Here is a 22,022-nt window from a genome sequence, read left to right on the forward strand (position 1 = left end):
TGTGGTGATTTAGTAAGCATTACGGGGAAAGCTCCATTAACTTAGGAATACCCTACTTCCCTACTTAGTTATCAGAGGATCAATTTCACAGACCTGCCTTTCCTTCAATGGTACTACAGTTGCACCAGCTGGATAGGATAAACATAACAATGGAACATTCACACCTTGGGGGATTAAAAGTCTTCTGTTTGTCACCCAAGTTGGTCAGGCAAGGACTCAGGTTTCAGGTACCAGGCAAGTTAAAGCAGTCTTTCCCTAATGGCATTTGATATGGTAAACTGTATTTTGTGTTGAAATGTAGTAAAAAATCATTAGAAAACATAGCTGAGTTGATTTTAGCAGGTTTTGTTTCCAATAAATATATTCCAAAATGTTTTCAATGTTTTAGAGTATCAAGGTTGTAAATAGTTGATACACTTCCTGCCATCTGGTCATTGTATATCTCATGCAAAGATGGTCAATACAAAGGGGTGGACCATTTGATATCCTGGGGGGGGTTCCTGCCAGATTTCGAAAAATTTTAAAAAAACTTTCTTTTTAAAGCCCCCGGACAGACAGCTTTTATGTTTGGTATACAGATGTCCAGGGATGACAAAAGTTAGATATGTGGAAATTGTCCTGAAATATACAATTTTGTATTTTCAAGACAATTTTGTCATTTTTGGTCAAGAAAACTTGTTCTCAAAATTACTTGTCTGATAGATTTGTAATTTGGTACAAAAGTCCCGAGTTATGTTATAGGATAAATTTTCTGCTCAAAGTGTTTGGAAACCCCTAACTTTTTATATTTTAGGTAATTTTCTCAGTTTGTAACCTTAAATGACCTTAAATGACCCAGGATATGTTGTGAGACAGTTTCGAAGGCTGTGAACATAATTTTGTCATATTTGGTATCAATTTGTAATAAATTTGATCCAGAAAACAAAGCTGAGGTAAATTTTTTTCATTGCGAACCAATTTTTGCAACTTTTCCATATAAGACAGACAAAAATTGATGAGAAATTTGGATCCAGGATAATTCAAGATGTCGTAATCACCCCCACAGTGGAAGGCATTTCACTATCTGTAACTAATGTAAGTGCTGTTTACATTAAAATGATAGCACTCGTTGCATTAATTAAAAAATCCCCAGGTTGTAAATACATTTCCTGCCATCTGGCTTTATGTAAATATGGTCAACCAAGGCGTGGAACATTTGATATTCAGGAGGGGGTAGGGTCTAGAAGATTGATGACATAGCATTACTTTTTACCAGATCCCTTGTACATTTTTTCCCACTCTTTATTTTTTCCCCACTCTTCCAACCTTTTCTTTTTGTCAAGCCTTCTCTGGCTAAATTTTTTGTTGATATTTGCTTATGTATGTAGGATCTGCTTGTCCCATTGCTATTAGAAATTAATATGCATGTTCCGAAAGATGACCTCCAGTACCTAAGTTGCAGACCTTATTTGCTTTTGTCATTCTTGTTTTTCTGGTTTAAATATTTCTTGAATAGATCAGGTTTAACCGAATGTGAGCACACTGTCCTGGACAGTATTTTTGTTATTTTTGGTCAAAAAATCATAAAAAATCTTTTGTCTTTTAAACTGCTGGACAGACAACTTTAAATTTATATTTGGTGTACAGATGCCCAGGGATGACAATAGTTGGATATGTGAAAATTGTCCTGAAATATGCAAATTTGTATTTTTAGCCCAATTTTGTCATTTTTAGTCGCCACGGACACCGTCCGGGGGGACTTATAGGTTTGGTCATGTCCATGCATCCGTCCGTCCGTCCGTCCGTTCACGCAGATATCTCAGAGATGCCCTGGCCAATTTCTTTCAAACTTTGCAAAAGAATAGTACCATACCTCATACAGATGCAATGCGATCAAATTTGGCCATGTTAGAGGACTTTTTAGTTTACACCTCCATAGACTCCCATGTATAAGCAGCTCTCCATAGACTTCCATGTATAAGGCCAAGAAAAATAAAAATTTAGTTTCTCATCGTATTCATATTGCAAAAAGGATGCAGTGATACAGTTTTTAGTCCCCACAAATAAAGTCCATGGGGCTTATAGATTGGGTCATGTCCGTCCGTGAGTCCATCCGTTCACGCAGATATCTCAGACACTTTGACAAAATGTCATGTGACCTTGGTGACCTTTGACCTCAAATATACATATTAGTCCACAACTCAGTAACCTCAAGTGCCAAACCTTTCATATATGATATGATGGGACGCCTTATGACGCCACATATTATACCTCATTAATTATGTGCATATCTAATTTTGAGCAAGCCAATAGAGCTGGATGTCTGATTTTTGGTATATAGGGATAACTATAGGATAGAAATTTTTTGACCAAATGTCATGTGACCTCGATGACCTTTTACCTAAAATATACGTTTATGTCAATAAATAATTAACCACAAGTGCTATGTCCTTTATATTTAGTAGGATGGGAGACCTTATGACAACACATGCTTTACCTCATTAATTATGCACATATTTAATTCTGGGCAAGTGAATAGAGCTAGAGGTCTAATTTTTTGCATATAGGGATTAATTAGCAATGCAATTTTTTTTTTCAAAATGTCACGTGACCTTGATGACCTTTGACCTTGATTATACATATATATGCATAACTCAGTAACCACAAGTTCTATACCCTCCAATTAGCCGGCTATTGAACCACTCTTTATTGGGAGTGGAGATTTAGCCGAGCGGTTCTCTCTGTGGCCTCTTCGCTAGGCGACTGATGCCGTTTGTTGTGGGTTCGAACCCGATTGAAAACTAGCCGTATTTTCTACCCTGGGTTGGTAACTCTGCTGGTGGACAGAATTGTCCCCGAGGTTATCGTTCGCCCAGTTAAAGCGATGAAATTCGTTTCTTCGCTTCGATAAAGTTTGTACGTGCGATGTATGATAGTGATCATGCGTGCGTGAGTGCTTCACGAACTCTACAACGTGTGGAGCGGTCTCAGTCAGAAAAATGTAACAACTTAGCCGGCTATTGAACCACTCTTTATCGGGAGTGGAGATTTAGCCGAGCGGTTCTCTCTGTGGCCTCTCCGCTAGGCGACTGATGCCGTATTTTGTGGGTTCGAACCTGATTGAAAACTAGCCGTATTTTCTACCCTGGGTTGGTAACTCTGCTGGTGGACAGAATTGTGCCCGAGGTTATCGTTCGCCTAGTTAAAGCGATGAAATTCGTTTCTTCGCTTCGATAAAGTTTGTATGTGCGATGTATGATAGTGAGCATGCGTGCGTGAGTGCTTCATGAACTCTACAACGTGTGGAGCGGTCTCAGTCAGAAAAATGTAACAACTTAGCCGGCTATTGAACCACTCTTTATCGGGAGTGGAGATTTAGCCGAGCGGTTCTCTCTGTGGCCTCTCCGCTAGGCGACTGATGCCGTATGTTGTGGGTTCGAACCCGATTGAAAACTAGCCGTATTTGATAGGATATTAGACCTCAAGATGTCACATCTTGTACCTCATTTATTACGCACATATGTATTTCTTGGCTGGCCAATACAGCTAGAGGTCTGATCTTTTTTCCCGATTTAGAACCATAACTTAGACATGCCTCATGTGTTTCAAATTGGGAACAACAACATAGACCTATGTGCCCATAGAACTCAACATATATACTCCAGTGATACTTCTTAATGACCACATTTCCCTGGGCCATCAAGACTAATACTCCTATTAGAAGTGGGGACTATGTCATTGTCAATGACTTGTGTTAATAATGTGATCAAGAACTTGGAAAAACTAGTAGCGACCAATTCTTTTCTTTTTGATGATGTAATTATAATCAACAATTTGTTTTTCTCTTGTAGGTCTAACATCTGTTGCTACTTTGACAAAGAATTATTCTTTCAACATAGAACTATTCCTTGCAGTCAGAAAATTATCACATTTAATCGCCTTTATCATACATTGATGTAATTTCTGTTTGATTCCAACAGATTGCTAGTAGTTATCTGGTGTGGGGTGGTATTGGTCTTTACTATGCTGAGGTAAATTATTTCATATTCACCCAAAAACCCCAAATTACCATATATTAGCTCTAATTAACAAGTGTATTAATCTATTTATTCTTGCAAAATATTGATAATTTTGATTATTTTACTGTTCTGTTTTCAGGTATATATATATATATATATATATATATATATATATATATATATATATATATATATATATATATATATATATATATATATATATATATATATATATATATATATATATGTATATATACCTTTTCCTGCCAGACAGTATCACTTCCCCATCAGCCAAGTCAGTAAAAAGGGTATTTAGCCAAAACAAGACATATTTTCACCCACTTGGCTTGGGCTGTTATAGCATCTTTAGTCCAAAAAAATCAAGTTTACATTTATGTTTTAAACAGCCTTCAAATGTACAGTATTATGTTAAAATGCACCACATGGAATATGTTGTGTTTCATTGATTTTAACCATCTTGACCTGATGGTGAAATATGGACTTGGCAGGAAAAGGGTTACACATATACATATAAATATAAATATATATATATATATATATATATATATATATATATATATATATATATATATATATATATTATATTATATATATATATATATATATATATATATATATATATATATATATATGCAATGTCAGAGTTGTTGTGATAGAATGACTTGATCAACTCTGTGTATTTTTGCAGAAAAGTGAATTAATGCCTTGCATCTATGATCAGAAATCATTATGAAGATCAAAGTAATGTTTATTTATGCTCAACAAGAATTTCAACGATATACAATGCTTTGAGTCAATCAAAAGATGCATTAATCTAAAATTTTTGATATTTCTTAGTTTGAATTAATCCGGGTAAGCCTAATTCAAGCACCACATGCCACATGCCAAAATTCATGATTCACAGTTTGCATTTTAAGCTAGAAATAGATACATTTCACTTTAATTCACTTTATCGATTCATCTTCACTGTTAAATCACATTTAATTGATGCCTTGTATGTGCATGAAGTGGTGACCTGCGATATGTGTGTTCACGACTTCAACATGTGCTGGCCAGTAAGGGACTGGTAAAAAAATTACAGAGAGTGAGGGCGAATTTTCAAAATGATGCTGAGAAAAGTGACTCTCCCCATTTGTTATGTCCAACAAACATTGACTGTCCCTGTACGTCCCATAGTCAACACAATAATATTCTATTTGACAAAAAACCAGTTCATAATGTGACGCCTCATTCCACCAAATGAGGAGGCTGTTGAACTAATTTACTGGCAAATATGTTAAACTCAGGTCAAAGGTTATCCTAGCACATAATATTTTTGCTGTTATCTTTCCTCACATGATGGCCGTCCGGCAAAAATCAGACCTGTAGCCATATTGGCTAACCATGAATTAGACGTGTGCATAATTCACAAGATACAGGATGTTGCACCATTGGTTGCCTCATGTCCATAAATATCAATGGTGTAGTAAATGATTAATCGGAATATTCGTTAAATTGAGGTCAAATGTCATCCTGGTCGCTTGACATTTTAGCAGAAATCTTAGTTAACATAATCATCTCCTTCCACTTAACTTCAGACCTCTACCTCTGATAGCTAGCCTATAATTTATAGATGTGCATAATTAGTGAGGTACAGGATGATTTGAGGGTCGAAGGTTGGTGTCCCATACCAGTCACAGTTCGATAGACACCAGCCGTCTTTGACTCTTACATAGGATAAGCCACAGCTTAGTTGCAGAGGGGGGATAGGGCAGGTCAAAGGTCAAAAATCCTCAAAAATAATATTGTAAAAATCTTCTTAATGTTATCATGGCTTAAGACCTAGATATTAGAAATATAGCAACCTTACCAGATGATCTACTAAATTAATGTACAGAATTTTGATTAATCAATTTTTAATGTTACCATTTTACGCGCAGTGTGATTTTAAAAAATACTGGCCCTCCCTCCCTCCCTCCCTATAGTTTCTCTCAAGTCCCTTTCTGCATATGCCCGTTGATGTAGAATTCGTAAACACACATTTGCTGGTCACCAGTTCATGCATTTAGAAGGTGGCGTTGAAGCGCAAATGTTAATTTATCCATGAAAATGAATCAATGAATTAAACTAGCTTGACATGCTAAGCTTTGGCTCACAGCACGTGGCTTGTGGCTCGTGGGTCATGGCCCTTGAATTAGGCTTACCCAATTAATCCAGTGCTGCATTTCACAGGAGATCTAAAGCAACTACCTCATGACAAATAAAAAAATAACAACAATGACCCACATGCTCTGATAAGTAGTAAAATAGAGCTATCTTGCATTGCTTAAATAGCTTAACAGTGCACCATGGAACATCTTGGAATCTGTTATTTCAATAGTCATTATGAATATACTGATTAAGCTAAGGTTACTTTGGTTAGTTTTCAGAAATTGCTTCAGTATAATTATTGTGTGCTTTGAATGGTAAGGAAATACAACCATTTTCAGTATTAAACAGCGAAACTGCACCAGTGAACTGCAATATTAAAAACTTCTTACACCAATTAGTTTCAGCTGTAGCTAGCTGGCAAAGTCGACAACATTAAGGGAGTCATATGACACAAGATCAGCATGTGGGCAGTCAAAATAAACTAACAGAAACTGCCCAGTTATATAACACACTACACTGACATGGCATGCCAAAGCATGTGTTAGCTGTCTATTTTCATAGGCAAGTAGGTGCCCATTTGCTTGCCAACATTGTTATATTGATATAATTTTAAACGTTTGTTTAAGTGGTAATTTGTTTTCCCGCAATAAAATGTTTCAAACCAGATTGGGGTGTCTGTGTAGTGCGTTATAACTGGGCAGTTTCTGTTCATTTATTGTGACTGCCCACATGCAGAGTTTATGCCGATGTTGTGTCATCTGACTCCGCTAATGTTGTCGACTTGGCCAGCCATGTACAGCTGAAACTAATTAGTGTTAGCAGTTTTATTGCAGTTCACTGCAGTAGCTTTGCTGTTTAATACTGAAAATGGTTGCCAAATGGTGTCAGACTTTCATATTTTCACTGATTTTTAACCTTACCTGAAATAGTAGTATGATCAATGGTGAGTGTTTGGGGGTAGACACACAAGTTTATCTGAGTGTTTGAATTTTTACTGTATTTTCTGAAATTGTGTTCTATTCAAATTCATCAAACTTTATGCAGCTGGGTTTGTTTGAGCAATCTTTTAAAATTTGCAATGTTTTACAAAAAATACATGACATCGTATCATTTCATGCATATTGTCTATTCATTTGTTATGAGACAGTCATTCATTATCATTCATTCGTTCAGAGACATATTTCTGCTTACCTTTGCAGTGCCAATTTGCAACATTAAACATCTTTCCTTACTTGCAAGCTTTTTTGTTAACTTTTGAATGTAAACTGTTCACTTTACTCATATTTCAAGTAATGACTAGCTAATAAACTTCAAAATTAACGCACCCTTTTTGCAGGCATATGTCAGTGAACAGGTAACTCTTGAGGCAAGTTTTGCTCTTCAAGCCCCTCAGAGTGTTGGTACAAAATATAAATATCTGTTATCCTCATATTATCACTTTTCATTTAACATTTCTGTGATGAATAAAAAGATCTTGAGTCTTCATTGTGTCATATTCCCTCCTGGACCAAAATTTTAAAATAGAGACATTTTTTGAAACTGATTACAAAGGTCAATGTCAATGATTTGATTTTGTACCAACACCATAGCCTTAGTGTTTTACTAGTTCTTTAGCAAGTACTTATTGTTAAAAAAGTCAAGTGTAGAGTATAATAATTTAGTTTGGCACTGGAAAGGTCAAAGGTCAGATATTGTTATGGTAATCATAATGCGTACATGTATTCCTAAGTTCCCAAACTAATTTTTTTTTCCCATATCCTTTTTTATATGCACCTTACTACTCTCCCTGCATGCATGTGCTGTGTTATGTGAATGTAGCATTACAATACCAAACTCATGGAAAGCCAGGTTTGTTGATTTGCACCTGTGTGGTTACTTTCCCCAACCTCTCACTCTCCCTCTCTCTGGACTATTTGGGAATATGGGGGGAAAAGAAGGCTATATTGCATGAAAATTCTGAGAATTGCATGCCAATCAAAAGATTTAATTTTTTTTTAAAAGGACTTTTTAATGCCCATGTTAGTTTTTTTATCAAATATCTAATTTGTCTGCATTGTGTTGACTCTATGGTAGCTGTACCAGTACATGTATCTTGACAACTTACTTTTGCACCAGAAAAAGTGGATACCAAAGTTAATAAGTCCCTTGGAATTTCCTCACAATTTTGTACTCTGCTGTAACTTGAAAACCGTAAGGAACTTTATCAGTGTTTTGAGAGTAATTTTACTTGATGAGTGTTATCTTAGATCTGATCTCTCTGGATTACTGTCTAGGAAAGTGCCATAATAATGGATGCAAATCTAACAGACAGTGAAGGTTCCACACTGTTATTGTTGAGGAGATAGGAAAATTGGGAGGGAACTTGATAGGGACTTGTCCATTGTATTCAAGCATCCACAGTGAAAATGATTTGATTGATTTGAATTTTTTGTGTCATTTGGAGGTCAGAGGTCAGTTAGAATGATCAAAATACATTCAGTTAAACAAGATAGACTGTGTCCTTCCCTACAAGTTCCTTGAATGTTCTTGATGGGCAATTCTCAGAATTTCAATGGTTTTGCTGTTTCTTTTTGCAATAATTTTTATTTGTTTGCAGATTATTCTCTCATTGATTTTTCTTTAATTTTGCAACAAATGCTTTCTGTCTATTATCATTCAAAGAAAATTCATTTTTTATATGTTGTTCACTGTCTTCGTTTTTTGTTAAAGTCTGTAATGTCAACACATCTTAATGTCACATCAACAGTAACATGTTCATTTCAAGCAATAAACTCTTGCTAATAGCTTGACATTTCAGATATTCAATCAGAACTGAATGTGTAAACTACTCAACTCCAACAGTAATTTTAATTAGTGATCTCTGATAAAATTATTTAAGTAAAAAATCCTTGCCACTTTTAATCAACACCATAATAATTTGCTGTTAATGTCATGCACTTCAAGTAAAAGATATATTTTCCTCTTGCACTTTATGCACTGAGCATTTACAACCAGAAAATACATAATTTGGTATTCATAGGTATAATTTGGCAATTAAGGCTTATCAAGGGTTGATGTAAGGGACCATTTTAGTATTTGTCTAATTTTAAATGTGATTTTCACTGACTTTTATAATTGGTGATTATGGCTTTGCTGTAATCATTGTTAACGTCTGGAGGGACACGGGGGGAAGGGTTTAGACCATGACATGTATGGGTCACCATGCGTCACCAACCCTACCACTTCCTGGATGCATTTGAGACGTAACCTAATCTACCAACTGCCCTCATTTACCGTTATGTAAAAAAAATTGCATCACCCTTTCCACGTCATTATCCATGCGCACATCAGTGTGATCAAAGCTATATATCGTCCATTTCAACTTCTGCCACGCTCAAGTTCACACCGCAAATTCACCATGCCAAAAACGAAGAAAAGCAAGGGCCGCGCCCGGGTGGCCACCCGTACATCGACGAGGTCGAAGAGACGCCCAGCGCACCTCGACAAATACCTACTCAGTCAGTACCGATGGAAACCACACCAACCAACCCTGCCGTCGACATGCCGACAACCGCCGCAGCGGCAGCCGACCCAAGTTTGTCAGACCACATCGCCAAACTGATAGAAACCGGCATTTCAAGCGCAATTGACTCAATCCGAAGTGAACTACGGCAGCCAACTACCAGCAACGCCACAGCAACGGCGCCCATCCTGATGTCCAACTTGCAAGTCCAGCCAACTGATACAGTCGTTGGTGCATTATCACCTGCTTCAGTCGTCGTCGCTGGGCCGGCGTCGCTCACCGCTCCGTACAGCTCGCTACCTACTCAAGCCCACCCAAGTAGTCATCTCGCTAATCATGTTAATGAATACCAACCCACCATTACAGCTACCCCACCCGACTTGACCACAAGTGGTGGCGCTGCGCACATCCGGGATAACTCCACCGCTGGCGGCGCACCTCATAACAACAACACGAGCAATATGGCCGCACCCTACGGTCAACCCGCTCAGCCAGCTGGTCACATCGCACCGCCATGGCGCCCACCACCTAGAGCCGGGCCAACGGGCAACACTCCAGCAGCAATATCCCCAGACGACCTGCTCCTGCCATACGTCGACCAGTCAACACTCAACGCCATGGCTAACCTCGGTAAATTCATCGAATTTGGTGACTTGCACCCTGATGCCCTAGCTCCCAACTCATCCCAGGCTACCAAGACACAAGTAGCTTTCGACCCAGACAACCGTGGCATAGCCACGTTCACAACCGAGGTGAAGCGGAAAACCATCGGCGACTTTGACACCTGGTTACAGTGCTTCCTCGTCTTTTTCTCCTATCGAACATTCTACTACCCACATCTGGCGATCCCCATGGCCACCTTCCTTCGTTTCCTCGCCTCCAAAGCTGTTGCTTACAAGCCGGAGGCCTGGCTTGCGTACGACAAATTCTTCCGCCTGAACGCTGCCCGCTACCCAGATAGGGCCAACTGGAGCCAGCCAAACCAAGACCTCAACTTCCAGTACTTCCAAAACCAGCCACACCTCCTGCGTCCTTTCTGCTTCGCCTGTGGTCAATATGGTCATGTGAAGACTGATTGCCCAAACCGACGCAGCAGCACCACCAACCCATTCTACTGGGAGAGCCCAGCAAACAAGAAACAGTCTGACCAACCTCAGGTATGTCGATCTTTCAACCGAGGCTCATGCAAGACCCCCTGCCACTATGGCAGGCTACACAAGTGCTCCGTGTGTAATGCGACCGACCACAGTGCTCAGCAACACCACCAACGCGTCAAACAAGAGACCCCCCAGCCCTTTCAAGGGAGTGACCGTCCACACAGCGACAATCGCAACGCTACAGCCACAACGCCAATCAACCTCATTAAGCTCTCAGCTGCCCTGCACGACCACCCGCACAAACAATTCACAGCCAGCCTCATCCACAACCTCATTCATGGTGCCGACATCGGATTCAGTGGGAACCGCGCACCATGCTACACTCGCAACGCCTAGTCAGCAATGATTGATCCGGATGCCGTCACCACCGCCATAACAAAAGAACTGCACCTAGGCCACACAATGGGCCCATTTGCCGTGCCACCTCTGCCAAAATTTGTTGTAAACTCGCTTGGACTTCGGCTAAAAAATCAGGCGGCCACCGCATAATAATGGACCTATCCCAACCAAGAAATGATAGCGTCAACCACTACATCAACAAGGAAGACTACACCCTCACCTACTCCCGCGTTGACGATGCCGTCGCGATATTACAGAGACTTGGCCAAAGTGCACTCATCACAAAAGTGGACATTAAGCACGCGTTCCGACTGTGCCCGGTACGGAAAGCAGACTGGCACCTCCTCGGCTTTAAATGGCAAGGACTGTTCTTCTTCGATCGTGTGCTCCCCTTCGGCCTTCGCTCTGCACCATTCTTATTCAACCGCCTGGCTGAAGCACTCCTCTGGATTGTCAAACACAGAGCAAACTCTCAGGACTTATTGCATTACCTGGACAACTACTTTGGCACTGGCCCCCCCCCCAACTCCCCACGATGCCAGTGCCTCCTCGACACTATGCTCAACACATGCGGCGACCTAGCAATACCCATTGCCCCAGAAAAAGTCGAAGGCCCATCACCCACCATGACGTTCCTGGGCATCACATTGGACACACTTACCATGACACTACGCTTGCCAGACGATAAGCTACAGGACCTGATTCAAACACTTCCCACTTGGCTCCACCGACCGACACTCATGCACTAAACTGGAGTTGCTATCCCTCATCGGCACCCTCAGTTTTGCATGCAAGTGCATCCCCGCAGGTCGCATCTTCCTCCGCCGCATGATCGACTTAAGCACAACCATGCGCAAGTTGCGCGACACGATCAAACTATCTGACGCCTTCCGCCTTGACATGAAATGGTGGTGTGACTTCCTACCTACATGGCACGGCACGGCCTCATTTCTCGAACGAAGTGGACCCTATCTCGCGACCTTGTCCTCTACACCGACGCCTCGGGCACTGTAGGCTCTGGTGGCTACCACCCAGGGCATTGGTTCACTGTTGCATGGCCTGCCTCTCTCCAAGCCTCAATCGAATGGAAGGAGATGTACCCAATACTAGTCGCCTGTTCAATTTGGGGGCATTGCTGGCATGGCCGCCGAGTGCTGTTTCATTGTGACAATCAAACGGTCGTGCACATCTGGAAAAAAGGCACAACGAGATGCCCGGACATCATGAAACTAGTAAGGAGCATCTTTTATGAGGCAGCCAAAGGAAATTTCCATGTCATGATTGCCCACGTCAGTGGAATTGATAACTCAATTGCTGATGCACTTTCTTGTTTACAGATGGAGAGGTTCTGAGCATTGGTGCCCGAAGCAGATGCCGGCCCCACACCTGTACCAATGCAACTATGTCCATCCCGCTTGCTACACAACAACTGACGGAACTAGCAACTGCCTACATCCATAACAGTGTGGCAGGGAACACGCGACGCACATACCAGGTAGGACAAAAGTGTAACATGGATTTCTGCATAGCACATGGACTAGTGGCCTTACCTGTCACGACCAGGACAGCCATACTCTTCATTACGAACCTGACAAATCGAGGACTAGCATACCGAACCATCAAGGTGTACCTAGCCGGGGTGATGCATCACCACGTTGAACGTGGTATGCTGACGACGTAACAACGCACGCTCTCCTGCAACGGACACTGCAAGGGATCAGGAGAAGCATTGGAGAAGTGCGCCGGCCGCGACTACCAATCACCATTGACCTGCTCCGTCGCCTCAAGGAATGCCTGCGTCAGCGTGCCGACATGTGCAGCAACGACAAGCTCATGGTATGGGCAAGCTTCATGCTGGCATTCTACGGCTTTCTGAGGGTAAGTGAGTTCACCGCGCGATCACCTACGGAATTCAACGTAAACGCCACATTGCTAGCCCGGGACATAGTGCTAACGGACGTGATCGAAATCAGGATAAAGTCATCAAAGACTGACCCATACGCTCGTGGGCACACCATCCGTATCGCTCCGACCGGGACCTCTGTGTGTGCGGTCCGCACCTATGGGAAATATACCGGGAACCGCGGCTACATGTGCCCTGAGGAACCGGCGTTCCAATTTACGGATGGCACATGGCTTACGCGACAAAGACTGAACCAGTGCCTGCGGGAACTGCTTACCCAGGCAGGAATTTCCGATGCTAAAATGTATGCGACACATAGTTTCCACAGTGGTGCAGCCACAACTGCTGCCGAAGCCGGCTTGCCTGACTGGCTCATAAAGACACTGGGCAGATGGAAAAGTGACGCGTACCAGATCTACATCAAGACACCGAGGGAGACCCTTGACATAGTACCGAAGGTACTCGCAACATGCCAGCAATTCGATGTAGGACTCGGTTCGCAGTGGACAATGCCAACGTTGTAATAACACTACACGAACTGTAGAGACATGAAATGTAGGAACAATAAACATATATTAGGAGACATCTCCCAGTGGCGCATGGTCACCAAGGGGGGGGGACTGTATCGTTGCCTCACCGCAGCCGTGCACGTCCGCGGCTTGGCCATAATTTTGGGGGGTACTGTCATGGGCCTGTAGCGGGCGCCCGGTAGCATGTTGCCTGACGCACGGTGCCAGGAGTCCGGTACCGCCGTCCAGGCCGCCATGACGCCTCGACGCCCCCGCCGTGACAGTACATGCATAACCCCGGATTTCGGCCAAACACCTGTCTCTGTGTCATTCCTTTGCGTTAATGGGTGATTATGGCTTTGCTATAATCATTGTTAACGTCTGGAGGGACACGGGGGGAAGGGTTTAGACCATGACATGTATGGGTCACCATGCGTCACCAACCCTACCACTTCCTCAATGCATTTGAGACGTAACCTAATCTACCAGCTGCCCTCATTTACCGTTATCTAAACAAATTGCATCACCCTTTCCACGTCATTATCCATGCGCACTGTATCAGTGTGATCAAAGCTATATATCATCCATTTCAACTTCTGCAACGCTCAAGTTCACACCGCAAAATTCCCACCCACCCTCCGCAAAAAAAAAAAAAAAAAAAAAGGTGCCTCGCTGCAGGGTAGCAGCTCACAATAAAAGAGTACTGTATGTCACTATTTTGATAGCTTATCCATAATAAAATTCCATTGGGGTACTGTCATGGGCCTGTAGCGGGCGCCCGGACGCACGGTGCCAGGAGTCCGGTACCGCCGTCCAGGCCGCCATGACACCTCGACGCCCCCGCCGTGACAGTACATGCATAACCCCGGATTTCGGCCAAACACTTGTCTCCGTGTCGTTCCTTTGCGTTAACCAGATAGTTATGCATGAAGTTTGCATATGTATGAATCTGCAGGAACCCTTAAGAACACAGGACAAACTTTCTCAATGGGTGACAAATTTTATCAGTGGAAAATTTCTAAAACCTGGCATTTTCAATGATACCTTCTGGTCTTTGTCTATATTTCATGCTCAAAATTCCAAACTTTCCCATTTTGATATCTGAGTTTGAAATAATATCCGAAAAGTGGTTTCCATGTGTGCAATTATTGTAATCCAACGCTTCATTCCATGTTTTCTGACATGTCACAATACAATGCTCACTCTTGCATGTATTGTCAATAATTGTCAAACTGCAGGAAAGAGAACAAGACCAATGTTACCAGACTGGTGTGTGTTAATCTTTGACACGTTAAAGAACCAGTATCTGTGACTTTCAATGATTTGGAATCCTTTGGATTGAAGGTCCAAACGACTGATATGCCATGGATTTTTGTATGCCGTAGATGTAAGAGAGATCTCTCAAAACCATTCAGTAACTTTTTCTTAAACTTGGCAGAATGGTCACTCAGGCCAGATGACTTTATATATATATATATATATATATATATATATATATATATATATATATATATATATATATATATATATATATATATATATATATATATAATTGTCAATTTCCTGGATGTGACGCTAGACCTGAAGAGTGGTAAGCACACGCCATACATGAAACCGGGTAATGTGCCATTGTATGTACACCGCAAATCTAATCATCCATCCTGAAAAATATCCCTGAATCGATCAACAGGAGACTGTCAAAAATATCATCAGACAAAGAATCTTTCGACAACACCAAATCTGCATACCAGGATGCCTTGGATAAGAGTGGATACCATTACAATCTTACATACAAGGTAGAACCACCTAAAAGGAAAAGAAATAGACAAAGAAACATTACGTGGTACAACCCCCCTTACAGCAAAAGCGTGGATACTAATATAGGAAAATGCTTCCTTAGTCTGATCGATAAGCATTTCACCAAATCAAATCCTTTGCACAAAATCTTTTCGAGAAATACACTAAAAATTAGTTATAGTTGCATGAGTAATATTGGTACAATAATAACAAACAACAACAAGGCTAAATTAAACAACTTAAACCCCAGTGAAGAGAATAAGACAAACTGCAACTGCAATAATAAATGCCCGATGAATGGTAGTTGCTATGATGAACACATAATATACCAAGCGGAAGTCATTACATCAGACACAAAACAAACTTACATCGGACTATGTGATACAACATTTAAATTTAGATATAGAAACCATATTTGCTCGTTCAAAAACCAACGCTATAAAAATGCAACTGAGTTAAGTAAATATATTTGGAACTTAAAAGACCAGAACATTGAGTATGAAATCAAATGGAGAAAGGTAAAACAAGCTAAGCCATACTCCAATACCAACAAGAAGTGCAACTTGTGTTTGTGGGAAAAGTTTTTTATCATATGTAGACCAACCATGGCAACGCTCAACAAAAGAAATGAGCTAATTTCGTGCTGCAGGCACTCTAAAAAATTTCTGCTATCCCACATAAATTAAACACGTATACGCGCGCGTAAACACGCGCATCACGATATGTTCCATTCAGAATGCCTTTGTTCTATTTTCTCATTACTCTAGAATGTATTGGTTTGTATTTGGCAGTTGCCTGATGACTGCATCGCAAGATGCACGAAACTCTGAGTAGCGAATAAATGTTTTAATCTAATAATCCAGCTCCGGACTTTCATCCATCTATATATATATATATATATATATATATATATATATATATATATATATATATATATATATATATATATATATATATATATATATATATATATATATATATATATATATATATATCCATCTATATATATATATATATATATATATATATATATATATATATATATATATCATATATCTATATATATATATATATATATATATATATATATATATATATATATATATATATATATATATATATATATATATATATATATATATATATATATATATAACATTTCACTGTTTTTTTGTTTAGTATATCCATTGCAAGTTGTTGTTCTGCTGCCAAAAGCATGCTAAAACACCTACCCGGTACTATTTTACTAAGCTTGCCAACACAGTGTCTATCATTCAATTGTCCACAATAATGAATTCAATTTAGACATGAACAGGCCGAATACTGTGTATCTCAAATACTTTGGAGAGTACAACTTTAAAATGTAGGTGACATTAAAAACAAAAATAGTGAAAAATCGTCAAAAGTTACAGCTACTTTCTCTTTATGTAGCAGTTGACCTCTTAGGTCAGTCATTAAAAAGTGTTGCTGTCAACTATAGTTAGTTGACCTCCTAGGTCTGTCATTAAAAAGTGTTGCTGTCAACTATATTTAGTTGACCTCCTAGGTCTGTCATCAAAAAGTGTTGCTGTCAACTATAGTGACTGATACTAGTAAATACACTCACTCAAAAGAGCAGTGAAAGATACCATAGAGGTAGACTAATCACTAGTCGCTTGGTGTTTCATAGGCCTTGAGGGATAGATTCTGGCTCCCCAAGCATAGGTTTTGTGGCATGCTACAGTCTGATTTAGTATCTATCTTCAATGTACACACCATATGTCATCAGAGTGATGGTCTGCTGAAGTTTATTCCTTAAATTGACTCTGTTATGGTATTGATTTAAAGCCCACAGACCTGGGGCAAGTCTCTGTAGAGGATACATGAACATGCTTACATTAAATTCTTTCCTGCAGCTGGCTATCATTAAAATGCAAAAACAGCTAATGTACGTATCATGCTTTGTCAGATTTCAAAATAATATTCAGATACATATTTCTTTCTCCAAGGGTTTCTTTCCATTATCATTGGCCCTCTATGATTAATTTGGCAGCTTGTGAAGCTAAATTGTTGCAAAATTATTTTTCTCTGTCTAACTAAGTATATCACATTGACATGGATATTTCTTTAAAGTGCCACCTTTTTTTTCACTTGAAGGTATCATTCTGCAGAAACTATTTATACAGTGAGTGATGTTGGAGTCGTACTGATCAACAGAGTATAATAAATTGGATGGGAAATTCAAAATAACATCTGAAAAAGAGTTGACTTTTATCCATTAAACATTTCTGTATCTTGTGAACTTTACAATCTTTTACTGTTAGTTTCAAGGAAAAACCATATACTGGTAATACTTTATGAAACACATTAGTCAGTAAAGTCCTGTGAACTGAGTTTCTCGGACAATAAATATCAATAGCCATAATTACAGTAAATGTATGACCACAGCTACAGTTCCATTTGATAGTCATATGCATTTGCCAATGTAATAATAAAGATAGCTAACCAAAGAGAGATGGATAATTTGAGTTTCTTGGACAATAAATATCAATAGCCATAATTGCAGTAAATGTATGACCATAGCTCTTTCCATTTGATAGTCATATGCATTTGCCAATGTAATAATAAAGATAGCTAACCAAATAGAGATGGATAATTTGAGACATGAAGGTAAAAACTGATTGACAAGCTATTAACAACTTGTGATGAAACTACAGTGGGCAAAATTGACATGGTGGAAGCTAGTTGATATAATATGGCTTTAATATGGAGCACAAACCATGTCAAGCCTCTGTGTCTCAAATGTTAAGAGTCATCAAAAACTTGCAGAATGGTTAGAATAGCAAAACATTATAATTGCAGGGTGACAACCATTTTCTATATAATGATGATTCATTTAGCTATACCGTGGTTTTTCAGTGTGAAGTTATCTCCACTCTAATATTGAGTGTGAAACTCTGTTTGTGTACTACATGTATTGATATTTCTGATTTTCTGAAGTCTAAATACTGGGCCTTGTAACATAAGTTGTCTTACTACAGGGTTTTGTTGTGTATCCTCAAGACTAATGTAGCTTCTACCATCATGCAGTTACATCTTATAGCTAGCAAGTTGCATATCGAATGAAGCTTTGCAATAGCATTTCACAATGTCTGTCATAACTTGTCTGCAGCTAGGTCACAGTGTTGAGGCCAGGAATTTTACATCAGGGGACACTGTATCCCACTACCATTTATATTTGGGGACATTTTGTACATTTTGGGGACAACAAGCAGTTGTCAATCAAATTTTGCATTATTTCGTAACGCATTAGTTTGACTGAACAAAATTCAAGCTACCGGGACCGCGTCTCTATGCTTGAATTTCAGGCAATTAAAGCAGTATACCATATCTGCCGCAAATCAGAGCTCAGGCGGACTACAGTCAAGCAAATTATGATATCAAGTGCAGCGTTTTAATTAATTTTAATCATATAGCTAGCTCCTAAAGTATGTAAGTGTAAGCCTCAAAATAATTATGAAAAACAAAGATCATCGTCAGTAACAGATATTATTTGTAGACTACACCCATCACAGTCGACTCACGAGTGCGCCCGAGGTGACCCGCAGTACGCAAGAGTGCGGGACAACGGCTTCCGTTTTGGGGACATTGTCGCAAGGGCGCGTCCTGGCGGCAACACTGAGGTCATACAAATTAGCATATGGAATAATTATGGAAGTTTTAGATTAGCTTAAGATTGGTAGCTACTTGCATATCAACAATCATGATCAAATATAAACATTCTCACTCTAACTGTGGACACATTTGTCAATGATAGTTTTAAGCCTCTTCTTCTTATATTCTAATTCTACGATGTTGCTTAGACTTACATGTGATCCTATGTCATTGTAAAAATACTAACTGGCCAAAACACTAAGATGCAGTATGCTAATAAAATCATACTTGTGTGTTCTCAAGAAACCCTCATTTTATCAATTCCTTATTGCTTATTGTATCGATATTTTATCCTAACATTAAGTTTATCAATGAACTTATAATGTAAGATGCTGGTTACGTAATGCTGCCACAATGATAAAAGTTTACAGATTCTTTAAAGAACAGACACACCTCAATGGTATTTTTGTCAGTGGAATTTTCAATTACTTTAGTGGCCAGTTCAGTATGAACATTTCTATGAGAAGTCATTTCAATATTGAGATGTGAAATAATCCTGTATTATAACCATTCAGTACAGCAATGTTGTATTGTTTGCTGATCTGTTATTTTGTTCTTTCTTGGTTTTTTTTGTCTTTTTATTCTAATTGTATGCTTTTAATATGAGTTCCGGACTTTTGATCAAGATATTGAGATTACTTAACTGTATATTTAAATTGGCTGTTTGCATGCAACTTTTTGACCTATCCTTAGAGTGTTTGAGATTAAAGAATAGATGAGGGAGTGGTTTATTCTTACAAAAACCCTTGTCCATCCCTGAATATTAAATTATTGAAAACAAACTCCTTTCACATTTTGTAGGTGCACTGATGCTGTGTGCTTTGAATTTTACAAATGTTGACACATGTAGTGATAGTTTTCCCAAAAGAAAAATATAAACAAAAAAATTATCAAAAACTAGTTACATTGTATTCAGACAAATTTGCTGGTACCTTAGTAACAAATTATAGTTTGATTTTTACCATGATATCATATGGCATACACTTTATCATGTGATATTGAAAATCAAAATTGATGTCAGCTATCAGCATTGTGCATATCTATAAGTTTCTACCTTATTTATTCACTGTTTAGATTATAGCCCAATTTAATGCTGATACAATGTTAAGTTAATTCAACTTACGAAGTTTGAAAGTTTACCTTTATCTGAAAGAACATTTAGAAAATTTTATAATCTTTTTTATTTTCTATAGATGTACCAAAACATGCAAAAACAGAGGAAATTGAATGAATTCCTTCTGGCAGTGACAAAGTAAGTAAAATTTTATCCTTTCCCATCATAAAAAATCAGCAATTGCTAAAAAGGATGATATTCTCTCCAGAACATGTACCTGTAGAAATATTATTTTGACAAATGTTCTACCAGATGTAATGCAAAGACTTGATAATGTTGTGAATGCATTAACATCCAACATGGGTTTGAATGGCTTGGTAGATTATACATGATGCCCTGAAATTATTAAATCATCCTTGTGAATGGACACTACAGGTGATGATGATTAGTAAAGTTGTGTGTATTGATCCATGATAATGATTTCTGGAGATAATTCTATTATTGAGTAGGAAATGAGAATATTGCACCTGCCACATTAATGTTGACCATTGGAGTATCATTTATTCTACAATTTATGTCAGTTTGGAAAACAGAGAATGATACCATGGCATCATATACATGTAGTATCAATTTGTCTTACCGTATATATGCTGCAGATGGTGTATTGACAGAGAAAATGCTGGTTTGATCTGCAATCCAATTGTAAAATAACATGTTTTGCTCAACATCGAGAACATTAGCTCATGACACTTATATATCCATGCCTTGTTGTGGTTAGAACAATTCTAGTGTCTCCATTCAGTAAAGAAACTTATAAAATAGAAAGTAAATTAGCAAAGACTTTCTTGATAATTTAGATGTGAGGCTATTTATTTAGCCAACGTGCTTTGTTGATTTGGATATCAACACGTACTTTTATCTTTGTCCTATGAGTCCATAAAAACACAGTTTTTACACAGTTTTAATAGACAGATTTTCCTTTCACTGCGGTCCAAAAAGGCACTACAATTTTAGCAATAATAGCATCCCAACTTTTCGCCACACATACGTTGAGTACGTGTAGAGAGAGTCAACTCCACCTCCCACATAATGTTGAAAATTTCGCTGAATTTCCTCGCTGCACAGCTAAATATCGATACAAGAGTTACAGATTCTATTTCCCTTATATGTTGCTCTTTCCATTGTGATATTTTGGCAAGAATTTCATGAAGGAAATCAAAAAATTCCTCAGTGATATTAGTCGTATGCAAAAATGGGTGAAAACACTGCTAACAGCACAAATGATCACTGACTCGTCATTTCATTAAAATGAGAGGGAAGCCTAAAAAAATAAAATGATAGAGTTTAAGTTACCCTTCATGAGATGTGTAATCTCAAATATTATAAAAAATAACAGCAAAATGAAAAAGTTAACCAACAGTTGTTCGCATATGTATTTTTCATTTTACGATGTGGCGAATAAACTCAACGAGTTCCCATAGAAAACGATGACCTCTAATGTACTGAACAGATTGCACATTTCTCTCGGGTTCAAATTCCTCAATGATACAAAATTACTATGGTTTTTGATTATTGAATTTCTTGACAAAACTTATTTTATTTGCATTATATTTATTCCGGTCACTAAAATATGCTCCTGCCCTCAACAAAATGGCGATCTTATGCCGTTTACATGTGCAGAACAAGGGTTTTAAATTGACACTTTTAATTAGTAAGCATCTCCTAAGTTGAACAGACCAAATACCTGTTAGGTTTTTAGTCCCCACGGACACCGTCCGGGGGGACTTATAGGTTTGGTCATGTCCGTGCGTGCGTGTGTCTGTGCGTGTGTCCGTGCGTGCATGCGTGCGTCCGTCCGTCCGTTCACGCAGATATCTCAGACATGCCCCGGTCAATTTCTTTCAAACTTTGCACAAGGA

General features: G+C 39.0%; 1 protein-coding gene across 11 annotated transcripts in view; it reads left to right on the forward strand.

The window, feature by feature from the left end:
• LOC139132396 (probable 3',5'-cyclic phosphodiesterase pde-5) overlaps positions 1-22,022 on the forward strand; it is a 243,066-nt gene that overhangs the window by 143,208 nt on the left and 77,836 nt on the right. For 5 of the 11 annotated variants that reach the window (XR_011552272.1, XM_070698733.1, XM_070698724.1 and 2 more), the window contains 3 exons: positions 3,960-4,010; positions 7,968-7,997; positions 20,243-20,301. Coding sequence is in view for 10 of the 11 variants with exons in the window: in XM_070698733.1 (XP_070554834.1) it covers positions 3,960-4,010; positions 7,968-7,997; positions 20,243-20,301 (140 nt within the window). In the remaining variant the exon portion in view is untranslated. The remainder of the gene's footprint in view (positions 1-3,959; positions 4,011-7,967; positions 7,998-20,242; positions 20,302-22,022) is intronic. The other 6 variants (XM_070698726.1, XM_070698732.1, XM_070698725.1 and 3 more) reach the window with 3 other exon arrangements.

Source organism: Ptychodera flava, chromosome 5 (genome assembly GCF_041260155.1).
Source record: "Ptychodera flava strain L36383 chromosome 5, AS_Pfla_20210202, whole genome shotgun sequence".
Lineage (NCBI taxonomy): Eukaryota > Metazoa > Hemichordata > Enteropneusta > Ptychoderidae > Ptychodera > Ptychodera flava.